Source organism: Zalophus californianus, chromosome 12 (assembly GCF_009762305.2).
Source record: "Zalophus californianus isolate mZalCal1 chromosome 12, mZalCal1.pri.v2, whole genome shotgun sequence".
NCBI classification, from domain to species: Eukaryota; Metazoa; Chordata; class Mammalia; order Carnivora; family Otariidae; genus Zalophus; species Zalophus californianus.
In genome coordinates this window covers 105050519-105076759 of record NC_045606.1, presented here as the reverse complement: position 1 = coordinate 105076759, position 26241 = coordinate 105050519, and the positions used below count along the sequence as shown (strand labels likewise).

The 26241-nt window shown below is 42.1% G+C and overlaps 1 protein-coding gene across 4 annotated transcripts in view; it reads right to left on the bottom strand.

Moving 5' to 3' along the window:
* Nucleotides 1-26241, bottom strand: part of RNF32 (ring finger protein 32) — a 49927-nt gene that overhangs the window by 7269 nt on the left and 16417 nt on the right. For all 4 annotated transcript variants that reach the window (XM_027572946.2, XM_027572947.2, XM_035723170.1 and 1 more), the window contains 3 exons: nt 25607-25639; nt 24938-25062; nt 24651-24759 (listed from right to left, as the gene is read on the bottom strand). In XM_027572946.2, coding sequence (XP_027428747.1) covers nt 24651-24759; nt 24938-25062; nt 25607-25639 — 267 coding nt within the window. The remainder of the gene's footprint in view (nt 1-24650; nt 24760-24937; nt 25063-25606; nt 25640-26241) is intronic.

Here is a 26241-nt window from a genome sequence, read left to right as displayed (position 1 = left end):
TTAATTTAAGTTCTTCAACTGACAGTGTATCCTAGGGCTTTGATTTTAATTTTCTTTGTTCTTTGGCTCTTCGACTATTTGATAATCTCTAAACAAATGATTGAGAGAAGAGTTCCCTACTGCGTAAAAGGGAGAGTTCCTTGGAAATCTGTATGATGGCCTTCTGATTCACGTTTCATGATCCATGTGCTCTGTGAGTTTTCTTGACATGAGAGCGATTTCCTGTATATACATGGAATAGAATGTAAGATCTTTTCTTTCTTCAAAATTATGCCTCAGAAAAAAGGGGTCACATTCTATTCCAGACCTTACAAAGGATTTCAGGTTATGAGGCATATTCTGAAATGTTTTCTGGACACAGAAGTGCTGTCTGGAGAACATGCAAGAGTGTGAACGACTGACTTGGGGGCTCATTCTCAACAGTCGTGCTGGGACCAGCGGCCTTGGCATCCCCTGCGAGCTTGTTAGAAATGCTGATTCCCAGCCATGCCTCAGACCTGCTGGGTCAGAACCTGGGGACTCTGATGCTTGCTCAAGTTTGAGAACTGCTATTGCAGAATTCACCTGCTTGATTATAAGAGTCAAAGTTACGTACCACAGCTTTCATCACCCTTCCTGGGGGTGTGACCTCCAAACTCCAGGTGTTAGGTATCACTGTGAGCTTTCAGAGGTCCCTTAGAGAGCGACAGAGTAACTGTGGAGGCTGTGCGCGCGTGCGCACACACATTTATGTTATATTAACGGATACGTTGTGCGTGATAATAGATCTATGTTTGCCCGGATGACTGCAGGAACCCCGACTGTTCTGACATGTGGATGAGTTCTTGCAGCTTGCGATAAAGCACCTTAGATGGAAACATAGCTGATATGCTCTGAACAGCTGTGTTTGGTGACTCCCAAGGGGCCCTGGTGAGACCCTAAGTGTCACCGCACCCAGGTGCGTCTCCTCCTGCCTTCACCAGGGCTGTTGGCACATGCCTCGTTGCCTTTATTACTACAGACTTGGTGGCTGGGAGTGCTGGGCCTCAGGCTGTTACACCCTATGGTGTTGTTCAAGGGTTCCCACTCCATCTTAGCATTTTTCAAGGTCTTAGGATGTGCATGACCATGGCAGGCGCTTTGGTGCTTGTGGAAAACATGGGCTTGCCAGTTTTTGCAGATGCAGCCAGTAAATCGGGGGAGGATGGGTCTTAATGCTCAGTGTGCCAATATGAATGCTAATTGGTGTCATACAGCAAAACAAATACATGCTCGGGATATGTTATAATATGTGAGAATTATAAACTAATTCTAGACTCAAATATTTGATTCTGCAAAAGATACCTAGTATAGAAGAAACAAATATTGCTTTAGTCATATTCCACAAGTTTTGATATGTATTTTGCTGTTAATTCAATTCAAAATATTTCCTAGTTTCTGTTATCATGTTTTCTTTACCAACAGGTTATTTAGAACTGTTTCTGAATTTCCAAATGTATGAGATACTTCTAGTTATTTAAAAATTATTTTAAACTTCTAGCTTAAGTACACTGTGGTCAGAGACCATGCTCTACACATTTTAATTCTTTACAGTGTGATGAGAATATTTACGGGCTGTTTTATAGATGGTCTATTTGTATTTTGAAAGAGCATGTGGCTACAGTTGCTGGTGGGTGTTCCGTGTGTCCTGCTCCCGGTGCCTTGGCTTCACGTCTGTTTGCTCTGATGTCAGTACCTCATCTTTTTCTGTGTCGAGTTTTCTGTGTGCGTGTGTATCTGTGCATATATCACACACATGTTGTTCTTCTTTTCATGCATCAGAGTCTCTTCTGAGTGACCCACAGCTGGGCTTGTTCTCACTGGCACATTCAGTCTGGAGATTGCTCGTTCTGTGTTTTCTAGTTGTCCTGCCGTCGGTTTGTTTTGATCTCTGCTCTTTTCTTCAGTGGAAATTTCTATCTCTAGTTTTCTCTCTACTAATTTGAAGGTTAAAACTCCATTTCAGTTCTTTTAGCGGTTACCTTGGGAATGCATATTGAAATTATTAACGTCAAAAGTCCATCAGAATTTCCTCTTCTCACGTAAGCAAGGATCTTGGAGCACCTGACCGGGATAGTCTCCTGGAGGTATGTCACTCTGGTGTGGTCAGGCTCTCTCTTCCTCTCCTTTAATCCTAGAAGACATTAGTAGTCTTGCTTTACAGAGTCAGTGCCGATTCGATTTATTCACATTTTTACCACTTTCTTTGCACTTCACCCCTTCTTGCTTCTTGGAATCTGGGATCATTTTCTTTCTTCATGAAGGGCATCTTTCAGAATTTCCTTTAGTGGAGACATTTTAGTGACACTCTCCCCATTTTTCTCTGAAATTGTCTTTCTTTTGCCTTTTTTTTTTTTTTTTTTTTTTTTTAAGTAGTCTCAATGCCCAGTGTGGGCCTTGAACTCATGACCCTGAGATCAGGAGTGGCGCGCTCCTCTGACTGAGCGAGCCACGCACCCCTTGCCTCTGTTCCTGACTGGAATTTTCATTTGGTGCATGTAGAATCCCAGGCCAGCTGAGATGTCATGCTCAGTCCTCTGGCTTCTGCTGTTACTTCCAGCGAATCTGCAGCTTCACTAGACATGTCTTTCTTTCTTTCTTTCTCTTTTTCTTTCTTTCTTTCTTTCTTTCTTTCTTTCTTTCTTTCTTTCTTTCTTTCTTTCTTTCTTTCTTTCTTTCTTTCTTTCTCTCTCTCTCTCTCTCTTTCTCTCTCTCTCTCTCTCTCCTCTCTCTCTCCTCTCTCTCTCTCTCTCCCTCCCTCCCTCCCTCCCTCCCTCCCTCCCTCCCTTCCTTCCTTCCTTCCTTCCTTCCTTTCCCTTTCCCTTTCCCTTTCCCTTTCCTTTTCCTTTTAAAACATACTGAGGTTCTTTGGGCTTTTTAAGTCTGTGTATCTCCTTCCCATGTGAAAAATTCATAGCCTTTCTGCCTCAGGCTGTCCCCATGCTCCCTTTCCCTCCTAAATTCTGGTTCCCGGATGGAGCCCTTCATGTCCTTTCCTCAGCGTGCCACTCCCACCGGAGGTGGTGGTGCAGAAGGAAAGGGAGGCATGAGGAGCTGAGGGCTCAGACTCAGTTTTGTTTAGCATTTTATCTCTCTGCATATGAGTTAAATACACATGTATGAGGTAGGAGATGCAGACTGTAATTTTGGAGATTCCACATATGAACTAAATGCTCTTATATTTGCGCTTAAAATCGGCATTGTACAGCATACAATTTATGCTGATAATTCAAAATTTTTTCTTTGCTTGGAACAACATTAAATAGCAGATAAAAACCACCAGGGCAGACTGAGACGGGGGTGGGGGGCAGGCAGACTGAGAATGGCCAGAGAAGAAAGTTTTGGTTTTGAACAAGGGTCCGAGTGTTCACTGGGCAGTGTTCCCGTGTCCCAGATTTTTCTCAGGCCAACCGTTTGCTGAGTGCCTAGGTAGAGCTCCTACTGCTCTCACCTCTACAGGAGTGCAGGCAGCTGCCGGCCACCGCTGCACCCGCACTCCCTACATGGGAACCTCCCCCGGTGCAGGCGTAGGGCCACTCACCCTGTCTGTGCAGAGTCCCTCCAGTGTGGGGTCGCGCCTCCCCACCCCGGCCCCTGTCATCTCAGCAGCCCCCCTGCCCTAAAACCCCTTGCTCCCTCCTTGGCTCCCTGTCCCCTGCATCTCTTTGTACTTTTGACTCTCACTACTTTTTGAAATTTACATTCTTAACGACACATGTTGTTTGTTGTGTGTCCCGCAGGAAGGTGGGTGCAGCAGATGGGGACCCCCTCCCCAGGAGGTGGCCCTAGGGATTTGGGGGGGGAGGGAGGGAGGTGGACAAGTTTTGCAAAGCGCAGAACCACAGGCATCAGTCACTGGAAGGGGCTTGGAACAGTTTAATTTGTATTTTCGTATCTACTCAGCCTGCCTAACAAACGTAGTATCATTTTCACACTTGTCCACAAATCATACTTTCTTTCTTAGCTGCAATTAAAAGCATTTCATAAATGAGAAAAGTAACAATTCCTTTTATATGTATTGGTGGTTAAGGACTATTAAAATGTAGGTTATTCAATCTAAACTAAATAACTTTACCATTCAGTGTTTGCGCGGTGAATGATTAACGGGATTGGTACAACAGGGTGGGAATGGCTGAGTGAGCCGGGGACCCAGGTGACCTTTAACAAGGGGGCCCCCAGCTTGCAGGAAGGCCGGGTGGGAACCAGGAGGGCTGAGCGGAGGGCTCAGAGACCCAACGGGAGCAGGGTGGGGTGGGGAGGGGGCCTGTCCTCTGACGCCAGCGTTGCCTTCTTGGAGCACTGGCCTCACCACCTCGTTGTGGGTCCCGAAGTCCTCATCCTGGGCCTCAGTCTGGAGGGTGAGATCCCTTGGGGCCTTGCGCCAAGCTTTCTTCTCATTACTTTCCTGTAGGAATTTCCCAGCCGGCCAGTCATTTACAGAGTCCCATGAGTAACTGTCCTGCTTTCTGGTTTTTCCATGCCTTCCCCACACCAGTGGCCCCTGAAGGCTGCGTGTATGCCCAGCGTGCGTGGGCTCCTCTCACGAGCGCGCTCTTCAGCTCTCACTGCCCTGGGCACTTAGCACTGGCTGGATGCTGTTATCTTTTTCCTGTGTGTATTTCTTATCTCCTCGAATGAGTTCCTTAGATTCAGAGAAGCCCCTGATTCTTGCTAAGGCCCTTAGCATTCATTTAAAAATCTTGATTTTAAGTTTGCAGTAGATTAGAAATGAGGACACATATATGCCCCAACGTACATATTCTAAAGGAGTGCAGTACAGTTTCCTTTTTGGGATTAAAAAAAAAGAACAGTGCCTATGAGGACCTATGAAGTTATCTCCAACTATCAAGATTCAACAAAGCATTGGCGTTTAGCTTTTAATCATAACATGGACATTAGCTTATTAATACATATACTGAAAATCCTTCAGTATATATTTATAGCAGATTTCTAAAAGTGAACTGGTGTGACCTTATTCTTGTAGCTTCACATATTCAAAAGTTAGCAAGGGTGATATTTATAACGTTAAATCAACATATACTTATCAACCACCTATTGCGGCCAATTCAAAGCCATGTCCTAAGTGTAGCTATTATTAACTATTTCTTAAATCTCAAGTTCTTATGTGTTCAGCCCCTTCTTGCTTTCTTTATTTCCTTATTGTTATTTGGGTCAGATGTCCTTAGTAATTGAAAGGGCAAAAACTGGCAAAAAAAAAAAAGACAGTTGAGTTCTAGTTTTTAAACCAATGATTATTAATTCTACAGAAACAAAGTGTGTAAAATATTCAGTTTCAAAAAGAATGAACGTCTTCATATATTTTTCCTTTTAAGTCTCATATTTCAGATATTTGATAAGTAAGAGTTTAGCTTATTGATATGTAAAGCAATTACTGGTCATTTACAAGTAACATACTGGCTAAACATTAAAAAAAAATATACTAACAAAAGTACCCAGGTGAACTTTGTCTGCCCGGGAGGCCTCTCTAAGTGATCCGTCTGGATGTCAGCAAATTGCTTACTAATGTGTTGACTTATGACCACCCTCAAAAGCAAAATGAAAAGCCTGGAATTTACAGCATATCAATGAATCAGTTGATAAGCTTTTACTGGTTTAATATCCCCCCAGTCTTGCTGCTTGGAGCCACTTCAAGTTAGCAACAGAATGTTTGCCATCTCTATGTGATAAAGGAAGTCAAAGGACTAAACAAACTTTAAGACCATTATGCTGTTTGGTGAGATGTCAATGAAAAAAGTAAGAGAAATCTCATGTAGGTGGGTGTGGGAGCAGGCAGCCCCTCAAGTCAACCACGGCATCTGACAAATCACTAACCTTACTTTTTAAACAATGCTCAGGACTTTTAGCTTGGGTGGAGATAGTATAATGCATTTGAAAAGTTTTAATTGCAGCAATAAAAGACCATACCTCAGTTATATGACATATGCTAGCAGAATTTCTAGATAAGGATCAAAGGCATTCAAGAACCAAGCACTGCATTGTGGGCAACACTCGGGCTTTCTGTACACTCTGGTGACAGGTAGGAGCACAGCGGCTTTCCTGACCTCCCCAGGCAGCAGTGGTCGGAGCTCACCGACACGTGTTGCGAGAGTGCCCCAGGACTGCTGTGCCCTCCCTCACAGCCCCAGTGCCCGCTCAGACAAAGGCACTGCTGACTCTGACCCTCTCGGGGACAAAATCCAACACTTGATCTGTTCAGTTCTTTACACAGGACTACAATCTATTTAAAAGAACCCACATCATAACATGATCACTTAGTTCTCGTTTAGTTTGTTAGGAATGTGCCAATGATATTTTAAAGCAAGGCAAATCTGCAAAAAGAAATTCTCCGTGTAAGGAAGCATTACTATTTGTAGAAAGACGACCTCAGTATTTTATTAATTAGTTAACATCAAACAGGTGCGTGGAAACCAAAGTAAGAAGAGACTTCATTAATCCCCTGTAACAGAGGAAGGAAAAGGCAAGGCCAGAGTTCTGTTACAAGAAAGAGGTCAATATATAAAAACAGAAGGACCGGAGCTAATCTAATCGACAGTATTAAAAACATGTCCATCTTGGCGAGATCTTGAAGCTCTAAACAAAACAAGCACCTCCTAATTTATTATGCCTAAAAATGTCACACTATTCTCCCTCTTTGCCTTTCTTTCCTAGTAATTATAGACTTTTTTCCCTGAAGGTAGCATATTGTTACTGCACATTTTGCTTTGTAAACTTGCCAGTTTCTCAAATTCAAACATTAGATGTCTAACAGTTCACTGATCTGCAGTTCCATGCACATGTAGGTGGTGGGGAGGGTGGCGGGTGGACAGGCATATGAAAAGGCACAGGCGTCAGAAGGCAGAACCACGAGGCAAACTTCTGGAGGAAAACCTGGCATTTCTGGAATGTCACTGACTATGTTACAAAGCTAGGCTCCCACCCAGAGGAGCCTTGAGAAAGTCATTGTTCATTCTGGCTTTGGAATTTATTTATTTATTTTTTTAAAGGTGGATTACTAGGGAAGTTACACACACTGCTTCTCCTGAAGTGGGACTTGAGTGCACACATTCAGTTCTGACACTAGCAAGATGGCTGTAATGAGAACCCAAGACCGAGAGTTGTATTTTTATTTCAAATATCTTAGTATGTGCTTTCTAGATTTTCAAGCTTCTTGTTACTGGTGAGCTTACGTTCTTTTTTTTTTTTAATTGTTTATTTGAGAGAGTGTGTACGAGCAAGTGCAAGCTGGGGGAGGGGCAGAGGGAGAGAGTCTCAAGCAGACTCCCCACTGAGCGCGGAGCCTGATGTGGGGCTCGATCTCATGACCCTGAGATCAAGACCTGAGCCGAAATCAAGAGCTGGACACCCAGCCGACTGATCTACCCAGATGCCCCACCGTTATCCTTTTTTATTGTATGTCCATTAACAAATTGGTGTAGCTCTAGGTATTTTTAGTACTTTTGTCCTTTAATCTACATACAGAGTAAAGAGTTTACCACCCCATCATATTATATTATTAGAGGAATCTGAATTTGCCTACATACTTACTTTTACTCGTGTGTTGTATATAGTCATATATTTTCACGTTACTAATTAGCACCCTTTCATCTCAGCTTGAGGAAGACCTTTTTATATTCTTGTAAGGCAGGCCTCGGGGTGATGACCTCCCTCAGTTTTGTTTGTCTGGGAACATCTTTATATGTCCTTCATTTCTTTCTTTTTTTAAATTTTTTATTTTATTATGTTAGTCACCATACAGTACATCATTAGTTTTTGATGTAGTGATCACGATCCATTGTTTTCGTATAACACCCAGTGCTCCATGCAGAACGTGCCCTCCTTAATACCCATCACCAGGCTAACCCATCCCCCCACCCCCTCCCCTCTAGAACCCTCAGTTTGTTTCCCGGAGTCCATCGTCTCTCATGGTTCGTCTCTCCCTCCGATTCCCCCCTTCATTTTTCCCTTCCTTCTCCTAATGTCCTCCACGCTGTTCCTTATGTTCCACAAATAAGTGAAACCATATGATAATTGACTTTCTCTGCTTGACTTATTTCACTTAGCATCATCTCCTCCAGTCCCATCCATGTGGATGTACAAGTTGGGTATTCATCCTTTCTGATGGCTGAGTGATATTCCATTGTATATACGGACCACATCTTCTTTATCCATTCATCTGTTGAAGGGCATCTCAGCTCCTTCCATAGTTTGGCTATTGCGGACATTGCTGCTATGAACGTTGGGGTGCATATGGCCCTTCTTTTCACTACATCTGTGTCTTTGGGGTAAATACCCAGGAGTGCAATTGCTGGGTCATAGGGTAGCTCTATTTTTAAATTTTTGAGGCACCTCCACACTGTTTTCCAAAGTGGCTGTACCAACTTGCATTCCCACCAACAGTGTAAGAGGGTTCCCCTTTCTCCACAACCTCTCCAATATTTGTTCTTTCTTGCCTTGTCAATTTTTGCCATTCTAACTGGTGTAAGGTGGTATCTCAATGTGGTTTTGATTTGACTTGCCCTGATGGCTAATGATGATGAACATTTTTTCATGTGTCTGTTAGCCATTTGTATGTCTTCTTCAGAGAAGTGTCTGTTCATATCTTCTGCCCATTTTTTGACTTGATTATTTGTTTTCTTGGGTGTTGAGTTTGAGAAGTTCTTTTTTTTTAATTTCTTTTTTTTTTAATTTTATTTATTTGAGAGAGAGAGAATGAGAGACAGAGAGCATGAGAGGGAAGAGGGTCAGAGGGAGAAGCAGACTCCCTGCTGAGTAGGGAGTCCGATGTGGGACTCGATCCTGGGACTCCAGGATCATGACCTGAGCCGAAGGCAGTCGCTTAACCAACTGAGCCACCCAGGCACCCGAGTTTGAGAAGTTCTTTATAGATCTTGGATACCAGCCCTTTATCTATGATGTCATTTGCAAATATCTTCTCCTATTCTGTGTGTTGCCTCTGTTTTGTTGACTGTTTCCTTTGCTGTGCAGAAGCTTTTTATCTTGATGAAGTCCCAAAAGCTCATTTTTGCTTTTGTTTCACTAGCCTTTGGAGATGTATCTTGAAAGAAGTTGCTGTGGCTGATGTCAAAAGGGTTGCTGCCTGTGTTCTCTGGGATTTTGATGGATACCTGTCTCACATTGAGGTCCTTCATCCATTTTGAGTTTATCTTTGTATATGGTGTTACAGAATGGTCAAGTTTCATTCTTCTGCATGTGGCTGTCCAATTTTCTGAGCACCATTTATTGAAGAGACTGTCTTTTTGCCAGTGCATATTTTTTCCTGCTTTGTTGAAGATTATTTGACCATAGAGTTGAGGGTTCATATCTGGGCTCTCTATTCTGTTCCATTGGCCTATAGGTCTGTTTTTATGCCAGTACCATGCTATCTTGGTGATCACTGCTTTGTAATATAGCTTGAAATCGGGCAACGTGATGCCCCCAGCTTTGTTTTTCTTTTTCAACATTTCCTTGTTGATTCGGGGTCTTTTCTGATTCCATACAAATTTTAGGATTGCTTGTTCCAGCACTTTGAAAAATGTCATTGGGATTTTGGTCGGGATGGCATTGAAGGTATACATTGCTCTGGGTAGCATAGACATTTTAACAATGTTTATTCTTCCAATCCATGAGCATGGAATGTTTTTCCATCTTTTTGTGTCTTCTTCAATTTCTTTGATGAGTGGTCTGTAGTTCCTAGAGTTTAGATCCTTTACCTCTTTGGTTAGGTTTATTCCGAGGTATCTTATGGTTTTGGTGCTATAGTAAATGGAATTGTTTCTCTAATTTCTCTTTCTATAGTTGCATTGTTAGTGTATAAGAAAGCAACTGATTTCTGTGCATTGATTTTGTATCCTGCCACATTACTGAATTGCTGTATGAGTTCTAGTAATTTGGGGGTGGAGTCTTTTGGGTTTTCCACATAAAGTATCATGTCGTCTGTGAAAAGAGAGCGTTTGACTTCTTCTTTGCCAATCTGAATACCTTTTATTTCTTTTTGTTGTCTGATTGCTGTTGCTAGGACTTCTAGTACTATGTTGAACAATAGTGGCGAGAGTGGGCACCCTTGTTGTGTTCCTGATCTTAAAGGAAAAGTCTCAGCTTTTCCCCATTGAGGATGATATTCGCTGTGCGTTTTTCATAGATGGATTTTATGAACTTGAGGAATGTTCCCTCTATCCCTATACTCTGAAGAGTTTTAATAAGGAAAGGATGCTGTATTTTGTCAAATGCTTTTTCTGCATCAATTGAGAGGACCATATGGTTCTTCTCTCTTCTCTTATTAATGTGTTCTATCACATTGATTGATTTGCGAATGTTGAACCACCCTGGCATCCCAGGGATAAATCCCACTCGGTCGTGGTGGATGATCCTTTTAATGTATTGTTGGATCCTACTAGCTAGGATTTTGTTGAGGATTTTGGAATCCATATTCATCAAGGATATCGGTCTGAAATTCTCCTTTTTGATGGGGTCTTTGCCAGGTTTGGGGACTAAGGTAATGCTGGCCTCATAGAATGAGTCTGGAAGCTTTCCTTCTGTTTCTATTTTTTGAAACAGCTTCAGGAGAATAGGTATTATTTCTCCTTTGAATGTTTGGTAGAATTCTCCATGGAATCCAACAGGCCCTGGACTCTTTGTTTTTTGGGAGGTTTTTCATCACTGCTTCAATCTCGTTACTGGTTATTGGCCTATTCAGGTTGTCAGTTTCTTCCTGTTTCAGTCTCAGCGTTTATATGTTTCCAGGAAGGCCTCCATTTCATCCAGATTGCTCAGTTTATTGGCATATAGTTGTTGATAATAATTTCTAATAATTGTTTCTATTTCCTTGGTGTTAGTTGTGATCTCTCCCCTTTCATTCACTATTTTATTCATTTGGGTCCTTTCTCTTTTCTTTTGGATAAGTCAGGCCAGTGGTTTATCAGATCTTATTAATTCTTTCAAAGAACCAGCTTCTAGTTTCGTTGATCTGATCTACTGTGTTTCTGGTTTCTAATTCGTTGATCTCTGCCCTAATCTTAATTATTTCTCTTCTAATGCGTGGCTTAGGCATCATTTGTTGCTTTTTCTCTAGTTCTTTAAGGTGTAGAGTTAGTTGGTGAATTCGGGATTTTTCTATTTTTTGAGTGAGGCTTGAATGGCTATGTATTTCCTCCTTAGGACCGTCTTTGCAGTATCCCATAGGTTTTGGATCAATGTGTTTTCGTTCTCATTGGTTTCCATGAATTGTTTAAGTTCTTCTTTGATTTCCTGGTTGACCCAGACATTCTTGAGCAGAGTAGTCTTTAGCTTCCAAGTGTTTGAATTTCTTCCAAATTTTTTCTTGTGATTGAGTTCCAGTTTTAAAGCATTATGGTCTGAGAATATGCAGGGAATAATCTCTGTCTTTTAGTATTGGTTGAGACCTGATTCGTGACCCAGTGTGTGGTCTATTCTGCAGAAAGTTCCATGTGCATTTGAGAAGAATGAGTATTCTGTTGTTTTAGGGTGGAATGTTCTGTATATATCTATGAGGTCCATCTGGTCCAGTGTGTCTTTCAAAGCTCTTGTTTCTTTGTTGATTTTCTGCTTAGATGATCTGTCTATTGCTGAGAGTGGAGTATTGAGGTCTCCTACAATTACCGTATTATCATCAATATGACTCTTTATTTTGGTTAACAGTTGGCTTATGTAGATGGCTGCTCCCATGTTGGGGGTATAGATATTTATAATTGTTAGATCTTCTTGTTGGATAGACCTTTTAAGAATGATATACTGTCCTTCTGTGTCTCTAACTACAGTCTTTAGTTTAAAATCCAATTTGTCTGATATAAGAATTGCTACCCCAGCTTTCTTTTGAGGTCCGTTGGCATGGAAGTTGCATCTCCATCCCTTCACTTTCAGTCTGGATGTATCTTTAGGTTCAAAATGAGTCTTTTGTAGACAGCATATGGATGGGTCCTGTCTTTTTATCCAGTCTGCGACCCTGTGCTGTTTTATGGGAACATTTAGGCCGTTCATGTTGAGAGTGATTATTGAAAGATATGAATTTATTGTCATCATGTTGCCTGTGAAGACCTTGTTTTTATAGATTGTCCCTGTAAATTTCTTTTCTATATCACTTCTTGGGGTCTTTCTCCTTTTGTAGAATCCTCCTTAATATTTCTTGCAGGGCCGGCTTAGTGGTCACATATTCTTTCAGTTTTTACCAGTCTTGGAAGCTCTGCATCTCTCCATCCATCCTAAATGACAGCCTTGCCAGATAAAGTATTCTTGGCTGCATGTTCTTCTTGTTTAGTACTCTGAATATGTCTTGCTGGACCTTTCTGGCTTGCCAGGTCTCTGTGGATAGGTCTGATGTTATTCTGATATTCTTCCCTCTGTACGTAAGGAATCTCTTCCCCCTAACTGCCCTTAAGATGGTTTCCTTGGTTCTAAGATTTGCGAGTTTTACTATTACATGCCGGGGTGTTGGCCTGTTTTCCTTGATCTTGGGAGGGGTCCTCTCTGCCTCTAGGACATGAATGTTTGTTTCATTCCCCAGATTAGGGAAGTTCTCAGCTACGATTTGCTCAAATATATCTTCTTGTATTTTCTCTCTCTCCACCCCCTCCAGTATTCCAATAATTCTGACATTGGAACGCTTCATGTTGTCACTTATTTCTCTGGTTCTATTTTCATGGATTCTGAGTTGTTTTACCCTGGCCTCCTCTTTTCCCTTTTTATCTATTAAATGGTCTTCCAGGTCACTAATTCATTCTTCTGCCTCACTTACCCTAGCTGTTAGATTATCTAGATTAGATTGGATCTCACTGATAGCATTTGTAAATTCTGCCAATTCAGCTTTCATTTCTGCCCTTAAAGACTCAATGTTGCCCTTAATCGATTTCTCCATTCTAGCTATTGTCTTCACAATTGCTAGCCTGAATTCCATCTCCGACATCTTGGTTATATCTTAATCCATTTGTAAATCTGTGGCATAAATCATAATCTCTGAGACTTTCCTATTTTGGGGGTTCCTCCTCCTAGTCATTCTGTTGAAGGGTGTTTGAGGGAATGTATAGAGTCCAAATTATTGACCACAACCCAAGCAAGATGCACTTGTTTTCTAGGGACCTTAGGGTTGCTGGCCTCTTGTTTTCCCAGCCTGTCTTCTGGGGGAGGGGCCTGCCACGCTGTTACTCAGGCAACCCTGTTTAGGCAGAGTTGCCCTGCCCCCTGTGGTGGGGGATGGGCTCAGTGAAAACCGGTTTTTTGGGGCTTTTGTTCTCTGGCAGCTTTCCCTGGCGGCTTTCCGAGTCTCTTCCGAGAGTCAGAGCAGAAGAGACCGTTTCCAACCCTCTGCCTCAGAGCAGAGAGATTGCAGTCTGTTCTTCAGTGGGCTCTCCAGGTCACACTCTCTCCGTTTCTGTCTGTGCTGCTATAAACTGCAGTGTCCTGGGTTGTGCACCCCTCCGCAGCGCTCCCTCCCAGTCCTCGCCTCCAGGTTGGGGCTCGTCTCTGCCCTTTGTGTTTCTAGAACTGCCAGCTGCCCCCAGTTCACACGTGCAGCCCCGCCACTTGGGATTTCAGTCCCCGGGGGCTTCCTAAAGTCCTTATCCCGCCGCTACTGGTCTGCCAGTCTGTGCCCTGTCCCCAGCGCCGGAGGCTATTGCTCACCGGCGGTGTAGGATCCGGACAGCCAGTGTTCCTCCCCCTTCTCTTTATCTTCTGATATCTGCCCGCGGAATCACGGCTCCCCACTTTGTACCTCGAAACCAACTGCCTGCGATATTCTGTTTGCAGAGATCCAGATATGTCTTCTTACATCTCAGGCTGATTTCGTGGGTGTTCAGAGTGGTCTGGTAGATATCCGGCTCAATTCCAGGACCAGTTGGAATAGGGTCCCCTCCTCCTCTGCCATCTTTTCCCCCCTCTCTCCTTCATTTCTGAAGCACACCTTTGCCAGAGAGAGTGTTGTTGGTTGAAGTTTTTCCTTTCAGCACTCTGAAAATTTTGTGCCACTCTCTCCTGGCCTGCAAGGTCTCTGCTTAGAAATCTGCTGACAGCCTTATGGGTGTTTCCCTGTGAGTTTGGAATTTTTTTTCTCTTGCTGCTTTTAAGATTCTTTGGTTTTTGAGTTTTATTGTGATATATTTTGGGGAAGATCTCTCTCTCTATTTTTTAAAGATTTTATTGATTTATTTGAGAGAGAGAGCACACAAGTATGGGGGAGGGGCAGAGGGAGAAGCAGACTCCCCGCTGAGCAGGGAGCCCGACCCAAGGCTCAATCCCAGGACCCCAGGATCATGACCTGAGCAGAAGGCAGATGCTTAACTAACAGAGCCACTCAGGTGTCCCAGGGAAGATCTCTTTAAATTGAGTTTGTTTGGTGATTCTGAGCTTCATGAACTTGGCTATCCAAATCTCTCACCGATTTGGGAAGTCCTCAGCCATTATTTCTTTTGACAAGTGTTCTGCCCCTTCCTCTCTCCTCTGAGACTCTCATAATTCACAGATTGTTTCCTTGGATGGTATCACAAAGGTCACATATGCTTTCTTCACTCTTTTTCATTCTTTTTTCTTTGTTTTCCTCTGATTGGATAATTTCAAAATTCCTTTCTTCTAATTCACAGACTCTTCCTTCTGCTTGATCCATTCTGATGGTGGTACTATCTCTGTTCTTCAGCTCCAGAACTTATTTGGTTTTTTGTTGTTATTTCTCTCTATTGAGCTTGTCATTTTGTTCATGTATTATTTTCCTGATTCCATCAAATGCTCCTCTTGTATTTTTTTGCACCTCACTGAGCTTCCTTCCAACACCTGTTTCAAATTCTTTACCAGGTAAGCTCTAGCTCTCCATGTCTTTGGTTGGTTACTGGAAGGTTGCTGAGATCCTTTGGTGGTGTCATGTCTCCCTGATTTTCATGTTTCTTCCAGTCCTGCATTGCTGTCATCAAACCCAAGTAGCAGTTGCCTCCTATGTCTTTACTGACTGGCGTCAGGAGAGAAGTACTTTCTGTCAGCCTGTATGGGTTCTGAGGCTTTCTCAGACCTTCTGTGGATACACATAAGATGCTCCACATCTTGCTCCCTCTTGTGGAAGAATTCTTATGAGTGTATGCCTTCTCTGGATTCTGCATCACGCCAGGCCAGGGGCTAATGGCCTCCCTTTGGCTTTCCCAAGGGTGATGCTAAAGCTCAAGTGTGTGGCCTCTCCCTGGCCCACAGATTCGGGCTGGTTTTCCACATGTGCTTACTAGCTGTCTGCCAGAGATTGCTCTCACCATCAGCAGTGTACACAGGGAGCCAGCCACAGGGTGTGGGTGAGGCACGTGCAGCACTGGGGGCCATGTGGGGGGATCTGCAGGTGAGGCACCCCCAGTGGGGCTTCTTGATGGAGGCCGCAACAGTCAGTAGGATCCTTGTCTTTTTTGTGCCCTCAGGGAGTCCCGTCTACTGCTCTTTCAGCCTCTTCCCACCCCCAGTCACGCAGCTCATGACTCAGTACCCTGGATGGAAGGATGAGTCCCTTTGGCAATGTCCCACACAGCCGAAGAAGCTGGGTGCTCACTCACATGCTCTCACATTCCCCTGCAGGAGAAATCATGGGCAAGAAGATCTCTCTTGGCCCTGAGCTGTGTGTCCTTGGGGGAGCGGTGACATGGGTAAGGCGTAACTCCTCCTCTGACCCTCTCCATAGCATTCCCTTGAGTGTTGTGGAACTTTTCCTTTGGAAACCTGGACTTTACAAAGGCTCTCTTATATAGTGGGTAATTGTCTCAGGCAATGCTCTCCAGGGGCTCACAGACTGTGGCCAAGAGGGGCTAGAGCAGGTTCATGGGACACTTCAGGGTCCACAGGAACTGAAGTGTGTATCCCTTGTTACTGGACACGTGGGTGGGTGAGACTCCTGGGTCTCTTGGTCTGTGAGGCTGGATCCCACAGTTCCTACAGAGGCACTCTTACTTGTGGTTGGATGCCAGACTGTTGTTGCTGGTGGTGGGGGGGGGGCGTGGATATGAGTGAGGAATATTTTATTGGCCATGTTGCTGATGTCACCCCCAGAAAATATTTTTTTCCTGATCAGTATTTATACATTCCTTGTTAAATTTATTTTTAGGTGTTAACTATTATGAAAGGGATCCTTTTCCATTGCAATTTGTATGTGATTCTTGTTGCTCTATAGGAAACAATTATGGCATATTTATCTTGAATTTGGACATCTAATAGTTCTAATAATTTTTCAAATGATTTTATTATTTTAAATCCATGTGTATAGATAATATATGTACTGTGTATCATATAATACATCCAAACACACACACACACACACATTGTATTTTGTTTTCTTGTATTATTCCATTGGCAAGGATTGGCCAAAGTGTGATGATAGTGGGTAACCTATTTTGCGTCTTTAGGGTGTCACTATCTAAAAAATATGTTTTTAGGGGCGCCTGGGTGGCTCAGTTGGTTAAGCGACTGCCTTTGGCTCAGGTCATGATCCTGGAGTCCCGGGATCGAGTCCCACATCGGGCTCCCTGCTCAGCAGGGAGTCTGCTTCTCCCTCTGACCCTCTTCCCTCTCGTGCTCTCTATCTCTCATTCTCTCTCTCTCTCTCTCAAATAAATAAATAAAATCTTTTAAAAAAAATATGTTTTTAGTTTCTGATGTATGGTTTTTACTGTGATAAGGAAATATCACTTAGCTTTAGATTGCTGTCATTATTAGGAATGGCTATTTAGTATATTTTCAGTAAGGATTGAGATGATTTCATATAATTTTTCTCAGTCATTTTTATATATTTCTTTCCATGTTTCCTATTTTGATAGGAGGTAATTTTAATTATAATTTCAGATTTAAGAGCATGAATTTGCATATAAGTCTTTTATTTTAAAATGATTTCCACATATATGGTTATACCTCCCATTCTGTGTGTCTGCATTCTGTTTTATCTGTTTTAACCCTGGTGAGACTTTACCTTGTACTTGTTATTTTTTAAACACTGATGAGATATTCACTTCTAGTTTCTTTTTCCCCAAATACCAGCTATTGGCTTGACTTACTGTTTTTACTTTTATCCTAATAAATTACTTCTTTCATCTTTATACTTTCTACTTCCTACATTTAAAAATTCTTTAGTGTTTAAATAGTTTTCTGATTTGAGTGGTTAGTTCATTATTTTTCATCTCTCTTGTTTTATAATAAATATGCTTAACACTAATTGCCCTCTAAGTATAGCGTTAGCTGGATACCACAGAATGCTAGTGTGGTCACTGTCATGAGCATCAGGACAGTGTGTAATTTAGACTCTGATTTTCCAGATGCACTTTAATACTCATTTATTTTATTGTGATTTTCTATTTTTTATGGCTTTTGCCTTTTTTTAAAAAAAGATTTTACTTATTTATTTGAGAGAGAGAGTACGAGCAGGGGGGAGGGTCAGAGGGTGATGAAGAAGCAGACTACCCAATAAGCAGGGAGCCTGGACTCAGAGCTCGATTCCAGGACCCTGAGATCCTGACTTGAGCCAAAGGCAGATGTTTAACTGACTGAGTCACCCAGGTGCCCTGTGATTTTCTATTTTATTTCTTTTTTTGCATTTGCCTCATTTATTTTTGAGCATGCCTTTATATAGGGCATTTTTATTTCATTTGATTTAAATGTATCTCTTATAAGCAGATAGTAGTGGATTTTTTTCAGTGTAATTCAAGTTTGTTATTTAATAGGGAAATTCATCTCAATCATGTTTGCTATATTTACTGGTATATCTTAACCCTATCATTCTACCTTTTCTACTTATTATTCTTTCTTGTTGCCTTTTCTTAGAAATCTTTTACTACCCCCATGTATATATCTACCTTGGTCTTTACAGTGGCTGTGTAATAATCACCGTGTGGATGTTCCTTGGTGGCGGACTCTTTGGCTGTTTATGGTTCTTTCTCTTTTATAATTATTGCTATAGGGAACATAGTCATGGATACATCTCAGCAAACATGTATATCTGTAGGGTGACTTCTAGATGAGGCCTCAAAGAACTGTCAGCCAGAAGGATGGACATTCTTCATCCTACCAATGGCTTATAAGAATGTCCATTTCCCCCTGTTCTCATCAATACTAGATAATTATCATCATATTTTCCAATTCTTGTGAATCTAATAGGTGAAACATGTTCTTATTTTTGTTTAGTTTTTTTTTTTAATTAGGAGTCAGTTTGAACATCTTTTTATATAGTAACCATACATCTGTAGTCCTTCTTCTGTAAACTGGTTGTCACATACTAAGGAAATTTGCTCCTGGTCCTTTGAATTACAAATATGTTTGCTTGATTTGTCGTTGGTCTTAATTTTTTCTCCCTATACATAAGTGTGCTTATTAGCAGTCAGTTCCTTCATGGTGTGTGTGTGTGTGTGTGTGTGTGTGGTTTTAAAATCCTACTAGAAAGGTCTTTCCCACTCCCAGATCATAAATTTATAATGCTTTCTTCTAAAAGCATTATGTTCCATTTTCCTGTTTAATTGTTTCATACAGAGTATATTTTGGTATAAGTTGTGAAACCTATTTCTGTTTATACCCTCTTTCTTCTCCCATTCTCCCTTTCCTTCTGATTCCCAGTCCACTGCCTTGGATTTAGAAACTGTGCACCCTACTCCAACACTGCTAGAGTTTATCCTTACATTTTAGTTGTTAACATTTTGCTACAGTGTATTCTCTCTTTTGTATGTAGGTACATATGTCTGAGTGTGTGACCTCTTTAAGGGTTGGCTGCAAACATCACCACACACTACCTCTACCTAAGTCCTTCTGCATGTGCCTCCTAAGAACCAGGACACCAAACCTGACAGCGACAATTCTGTAAACACCCTGCAGAGATTTAACATTGACATACTGCCATCATAAGAACGATCCATATTCCCACCCTCAAATATCCCAGTTATCACACGTTTTTGTTTTAGTTTTGACCCAGGAGCCAACCGAAGACTTGTCATTACATCTTAATTTTATAGTTCTCAGACTTCTTTATTCTGGAACATTCCTCAGCCATTTCTTTTGTCTTTATGACATTGATATTTTATAGTCCAAGCCAGCTGTCTTACAGGCTATTCCTCATTTTGGATTTACCTGATCACATGCTTTCTTGATTGGGTTCAGGTTGAGCATTTTTGGCATGGAAGTGCAAAGGTGATGTTTTGTTCTGGTGCACTCCGTGCGCATTAGGAGCACATGGTGTCATGAGTCCAGTTATCGGTAATTTCATTTGTTGGGCTGAGAGGTCTGTCGGACCTTTCCAATGTAAAGACTTCTCATACTCTTTGTAAATTATACGTAATGTGTGGGTCGACACTTTGAGACTGTGTGAATATCGTATTCCTCAACAATCTTTCACCCAGTAGTTTATAGTAATTTAATTTATTGATATAAGTTCTCTACAAACTATCACTTGTGTATATATCCACATGGTCTGGATGCATCTACACAGTCCTGGGTAATGTGAAATTCAATAGACTTGTTCAGTAATTTTCAGATTTCATTAAAACACATTGGCATTTAAAATTATAAATTAAGATTGTAGATTAACATGTCCTAGACCATGCCAATAGGTCAGCAGGAGAGTTTGAAAAAGGTAGGAAAAATTCATTCAATTGCAAGAGCCATTCACTAAATGACTAAGAAGTGGTCTCTGTAAGAAAGGACAGCCTCTGGGCTCTGACCACATAGACATTCAGACACACAGCTGTCCCCTTCTTTACAGTCTCGCCTTTCACAGTTTTGGTTACCCGTTGCCAACCATGGTCCTGGAGCAGAAGACCCTCCCCTGACACATCGTCAGAAGGTCAGGCTACACTGACGCTGTGTCACACACCTGCGTCACTCACCTCCCTTCATCTCGTCCTGGGGGCATTTCGTCATCTCAGGTCATTACAAGAAGAGTGAGTGCAGGACAGTAAGATATATTGAGAGAGAGAGTCCAGAGTCACATAACTTTTTTTATAGTATATTGTTATAATTGTTCTGTTTTATTATTTGTTGTTCATTTCTTACTGTGCCTAATTTATAAATTGAATTTTATCATAGGTATGTATGTATAGGAAAAAATGTAGTCTATACGGGGTTTGGTACCATCTGTGGTTTCAGGCGTCAACTGGGGGTGTTGGAACACATCCCCCAGGGCAAAGGGAAGACAGCTGTGTAAGGCATGTACCCGTATAGGCAATCAGGAACAATGACAAGAGTATGTACCTACTACTAATACACTATCTGACAGTAAATGATGTCATTATTTATTTATTTATTTAGGGCAAGAGCCCCAGTGGGGGCGGAGGGGCAGAGGGAGAGAAGAATCTTAAGCAGGCTCCACACTCAGCGTGGAGCCCAACATGGGGTTTGATCTTATAACCCTGAGATCATGACCTGAGCTGAAGTCAAGAGTCAGATGCTTAACCAACTGAGCCATCCAGGTGCCCCGTCTTCATTTATTTAAAATGAGGTTTGGTGGGCACCTGGGGGGCTCAGATGGTTAAGCTTCTGCCTTCAGCTCAGGTCGTGGTCCCAGGGTCCTGGGATGGAGACCCGCATTGGGCTCCCTGCTTAGCAGGAAGCCTGCTTCTCCCTCTGCCTCTCTCTCTCTCTCTCTCTGTCTCTTATGAATAAATAAATAAAATCTTTAAAAAAATTAAAAAATAAAATGAGGTTTGGCAATCCTAAAATTTGTATGGAACCACAAAAGACCCTGAATAGCCAAAGCAGTTTTGAATAAGAAGAGCAAAGCTGGAGGCATCACAATTCCGGACTTCCACCTCTATTACAGAGCTGTAGTGATCAAACCAGTATGGTACTGGCACAGAAACAGACACAGAGATCAACAGAACAGAACAGAAAACCCAGAAATAAACCTACAATTATATGGTCAATTAATCTTCAATGAAGAAGGAAAAAATATCCAATGGGAAAAAGACAGTCTCTTCAACAAATGGTGTTGGGAAAACTGGAGAGCAACATGCAGAAGTATGAAACTGGTCCACTTTCTTACACCACACATATAAAAATAAAATAAAAATGGATTAAGGACCTAAATGTGAGACCTGGAACCATAAAAATCCTTGAAGAGAACACAAGCAGTAATTTTCTGATGTTGGCCATAGCAACTTTTTCTAGATATGTTTCCTGAAGAAACAAAAGCAAAGATAAACTACTGGGACTACATCAAAATAAAAAGCTTCTGCACAGTGAAGGAAACTATCAGCACTACAGTGACCCTGTGACCTAGTAATTGCACTACTGGGTATTTACCCTCCAAATACAAAAACACTAATTCAAAGGGATACATGCACCCCTATGTTTATTGCAGCATTATTTATAATAGCCAAGATATGGAAGCAGCCCAAGTGTCATCGACTGATGAATGGCGAAAGAAGGTGTGGTGTATACATACAGTGAAATATTACGCAGCCATCAAAAAGAAGGAAATCTTGCCATTTGCAATAACATGGATGGAGCTAGAGGGTATTATGCTAAGTGAAAAGCAGTCAGAGAAAGACAAATACCACATGATCTCACTCATATGTGGAATTTAAGAAACAAAACAAATGAACAAAGGGGATAAAAGAGAGTGATGCAAACCAAGAAACAGACTCTTAACTCTAGAGAACCGATGGTTATCAGAGGGGAGGTGGGTGGGGGCATGGGTGAAACCGGTGATGGGGATGAAGGAGGGCACTGGTTGTGATGAGCACCGGGTGGTGTATGAAGTGCTGAGTCACTAAATTCTAATCTGATACTCTTACACTGTAGGTTAACTAACTGGATTAAAAAAAATAAAATGAGGTTTAGGTTTATAGATTTCAGTGTTTATGGCCAAATGGGTAAGTGAGTAGAGTGAGGAATGAAGAAATTGCAGAGAACATTTAGAAAACGAGCAGAGAGAGCTGAGGATTATGGAGGTAATTAAAACAATAGATAGCTGAAGCAATTATAAAATGCCTATTTGTGCAACAAATTGAGTATAACACTAAATCAATACTTTTGGGGAAGAATGATCTGAATTACAGTGTGTATCTTTGCCAAGTGTGTGTTTGCACGTTTCTGTGTTTGTGTTTGTGTTTTTCTATAGATATATAATCAGTCGAGTCTCACAACTCTGCTTTATGTGAAAGCAGAGCGTAGCCTATATTTTCAAAAATTATAAGATAATGTATGCAAATGAAAAAATATACACATAAGGTAAAATGACTGTCATCTGTAATTAAAATTTGGTAAGAGGAAAAAAACCAGTAATTTCTGATTTGAAAGCCAAGACAGTATTCCATTAGAGTCACTAAGAGTAATAACGTATTACAATGACCATCAGGCCGCAGAATGAGGCGGGCACGAGGAGAACGTACGAGAAGGCTGAAAACTCACCGCGGACGCAGTCGCTCACTGACTTGAACGTGAGTGGCCCCTAAAGAGACTGCCAGCCTCTGATGGAGAAGGAAGGCGCTGCTGAGGAACACTGATAAACTGCCCAAAAGACAGGTTTCCCATGGGGAGTGGCATTGAAGACTCCAAGTTAGGCTGAATCCATTATCTTGGTCTATAGACAAGGACTTTTTAAAACCAGACACAGAGGTCAGAGGAGTGGCGATGGAGACAGGAGGTCAGCACACCGCTCTCTAAGTAGTTAGAGCAAAGGCTCACTGTCCAAGAGAGATGAGGGTGGCACACGTTCTTTTTATCCAGTAAGTTCTCAAGACTTGTAGCTGATTTGCTGTTTCTTCTGTCAAATGGATGGTGCTGAACACTGCAAAGCTTTTCTCATGTCCACCCCACAAGCAGAAATGGGAAGGGGAGCTTTCACTGGGACTCTGTCCCCTTTCCTTAAGTATCCTTTGCTCCCCAATTCATGCCATACGGTGCATGAATGACTCAGAAAATACAGTTTTTCTTATTCACATGTAGAATGGCAGATTCTCTCTCCATAGCCTCTGCTCTCCCCCCGCCTGCCTCTACTTCAGCGACCAGCAGGTGCTGCTGCAGGTGCTGCCCATCTCCTGGAGCCACCCCGCACCTGTGTCAGCTGGGGCGGACCCCTCCCGGTGCAGGGCAGGGCAGCGCTCATGGCTTCTCCACCCAGCGCTCAGGCTGCCCTTGCCGTACAGGCTCATCTCTCCACCAGTGGTTCAGTCTTCTTGTCTTCAAGATATACAGGATTTTAGGGTTATTTATTCATATATTGCATTGAACGTTGTTCTACTCTTGAGGGCACATAAGTGTATTTTCTTAATTAAATCTGAGATTTAATGACATCACAACCAGCCAATATCCTGATTTTTTCTTGCACACACTGATGACTACATTGCTTGGACCAACTAATTGAGTGATCAGGAAGGGCCCTGGGAAACTCTGGCTTCATCCTGTTTGAGAGTCGAGCCTAAATGCGCTTAGTTTCAGGATCCCCTATGCAGTCCTGGGCACTCTCAAGGAGCCCCTCACCCAGGGCACAAACAAGGATGGTGAGGTTACAAGATGCACAGGGAGACGGCACCTCGGCCTGAGAAGGTCAGCTTGGGAGTCTGATTAAAACCACAAAGCATATGGTGAACAGCAGCCTCTTCCCCCAGAGCAAAGGACTGAGGTCTCTTAGGCTTCACATGCTGAAGGACAGAAAAGTTAGGGGGGAAAAGGGATCTTTATACAATAAAGGGTCATCTTCTATCCTTATTCCAAACGGGAGTGTGCAGGTTCACAAAACAAGTAAGTGTAGGGAAGATCTAAATAAATGGGTAAGGGATACTTCCATAAATAATGATTACAGGGAAGTGCGACTGTGAGTTTTATCTTCGTGATTTAAAGCTAACAGGACGTCAGAACACCATACTCTCACACAGTGCCGTCCAAAACAATACGGACTACGATGAGATCTGAAGCAGTTACCATAAAGGTGCACTCGGACAACATACTGACGTAATGGTTGTGCACCTCACAGGCCTACTGCACACTGTTCTTAGAGCAGCGCTGCAGGGTCAAGGTCAGTACTGTCCTATCACAGACAAGGAGCCGGAGGCTTTGCCTGGAGCCACCAGCTAATGCGGGCAGGACTGAGGCTGGAGCCTGGCTCAGCTGGCTCCTTCACTCCACCGCACCCATCCTTTTCGTATGGGGTACAATGATGGAAAACTGGTAAGCCAAAAAGGAAACATAAAAGCTAGAAAATGGTTGAAAGAGAGGGTAGAAACCGAGGTTATTTATTTCTGAAACTCACATTTTGGTGACCCCGTGAGGCCCCAAAGAGACACTCAGGTAAAACTGTAGCACAGTGGGAGCTTTATTTTTAAATGAAAATTTTTTTAACATGCAGTTCAGGGGATGTGAAAAACTTAAGCTTTATCCATTCCTTTATCTGAAGAGATTATTTAAGCAAGTGTCACGAAATGGCTAAACCAAAGTTGTTTTGAATTTAAACTTCTTCCAATTTTATGAATTTTATGATTTAACTACAAAAGAAAATCTAGAAGTATTTTACCGCCTGGGTTGGAAAGCCAGTTTATGTTGAATGGGGTTTTTAGCAGCATCCCAAACATTTGTAAAAAGCCTACGAATGAGGCGGGGGTCTTTGGGCTTCACTGACTTTGCAGGCCTCCCTGAGCCCAGTAAATCACTGGTGGGCGCATACTATTAGAGAATCAAGGATCTTGACCTACCTTTTCTTCAAAGAATTTTCGCCTCAACTTGGCATCTGTGGGAGGAACCTTTCTCCTCAGGTCTTGGTACCACTTTCTGACCACGTGTGCCCTCCAGCAGGCTTGGACCCTAGAACACAGATGTTTGAAATGACTCACTTAGAATGGCCTTAACAGGTATTTCAAGACAGGGTAAGACCCTGGGGAGGCAGTGGCCAAGGAGGGAGGCAAAATCCCTCCTTCCTTTAAAATGAGTCATCAGCTGGCGCTGCCGCAGAGTGTCTGCGGGCGAGGGGGACACTTCCTACCTTGTTGCACACTTTATTTTGAATAGCCGGGCTCCGTCGTGAATCACTCTGGTTTGATACTGGTTCTTTCTGCAGAGAGGGCAGGTTTTTTTATTTGTGAACTTCTCAAAAGCCTGGAGGCATGCCTGAAGAAAAACATTTCACTTAAAATTTTATAAGCAATTACTTATAAATAACATTTTTACTTCTAATGTAATTATAGTATTCTTTTCTCTCATCATTATGAGACAGTCCAATTTAGATTATAAAGGGAAGAAGTTTCATCAGATGTTAACACCTTCCTCATGAAACTTGTTCCAAAAATGAAATTTTACAAGAACGTACAGGCAGATACATCAAAAACTTGTGAAAACCACTTGTGTCAAGGTAGATGATCCCAGTGTAGAAGGCTACCATGCAGTCAAATCATAGGAAGCCAGCTGTCACTCACTTTGATGAACATTACTAACAGCACTGTGTTATACAAACAGTTGTGGTTCTTTTGTCACATAAAATTCGTGATCTTCAAAACAGGATGAATTGTACCGTAGCCTCAAGTCAGATTTCTAACTAAGTGGTGATTATGGATAAAATAAGTGGTTCTTCTTAGGAGACTTTAAATGAGTAAGAGCTATGAGGCTGATGCGCTGCACACTTTGGGCGGGGGGGGGGGAAGAAGTAGTCACTCACTCTGTGAAACACATGTGAACATGAAAGCAGCACCTGTGCACGAGAAGACAAAAAAATGTTTGAAGTTTAAATTAGTTGTTAAAAGAACAGCAGCATAAATGCATTAATTAAAAGAAAAATTCTGAATGCTTAAAAGGCTGTGTTGTTTCTTTGAAAAGTTAAAAAAGCAGATTAATAACCTTGATATTTCTAATGTTTAAGTTGAGCACAGCACATGTATATAATTCAACAAGAAAAACTAAGCTAACAACAATCTGAAACATCAAACACATGATGTTTGCTAGTAAGCCATTAAAATTAGCGTATATTTACAACTTGTGAAATAGCTTTGTTTCCTGGGTAGAAGAGAAAGGATGCAAGCTGGAGTGGTGAGGGGAGGGCCCAGCCCACACCGGGGTTGTAGGGAAAGGAGAGGCAGAGGGTAGGGCTTTGTTCAACTGAGCTGCACTCCTGAATTGCTTAGCATCACACTTATTAACTGTGACATGCGTAAATTGAAACAGAGTTTCAGAAATAAATCCTGGAGACATAGGAATCACCTTTTCCTTCTTAAATGTGGGGAAAGTATGCTCACAAGAAAATGTCACCTCTCTGTGACCCAGAGTCCCCAACACACAGTGATACTCTGGGCTGTA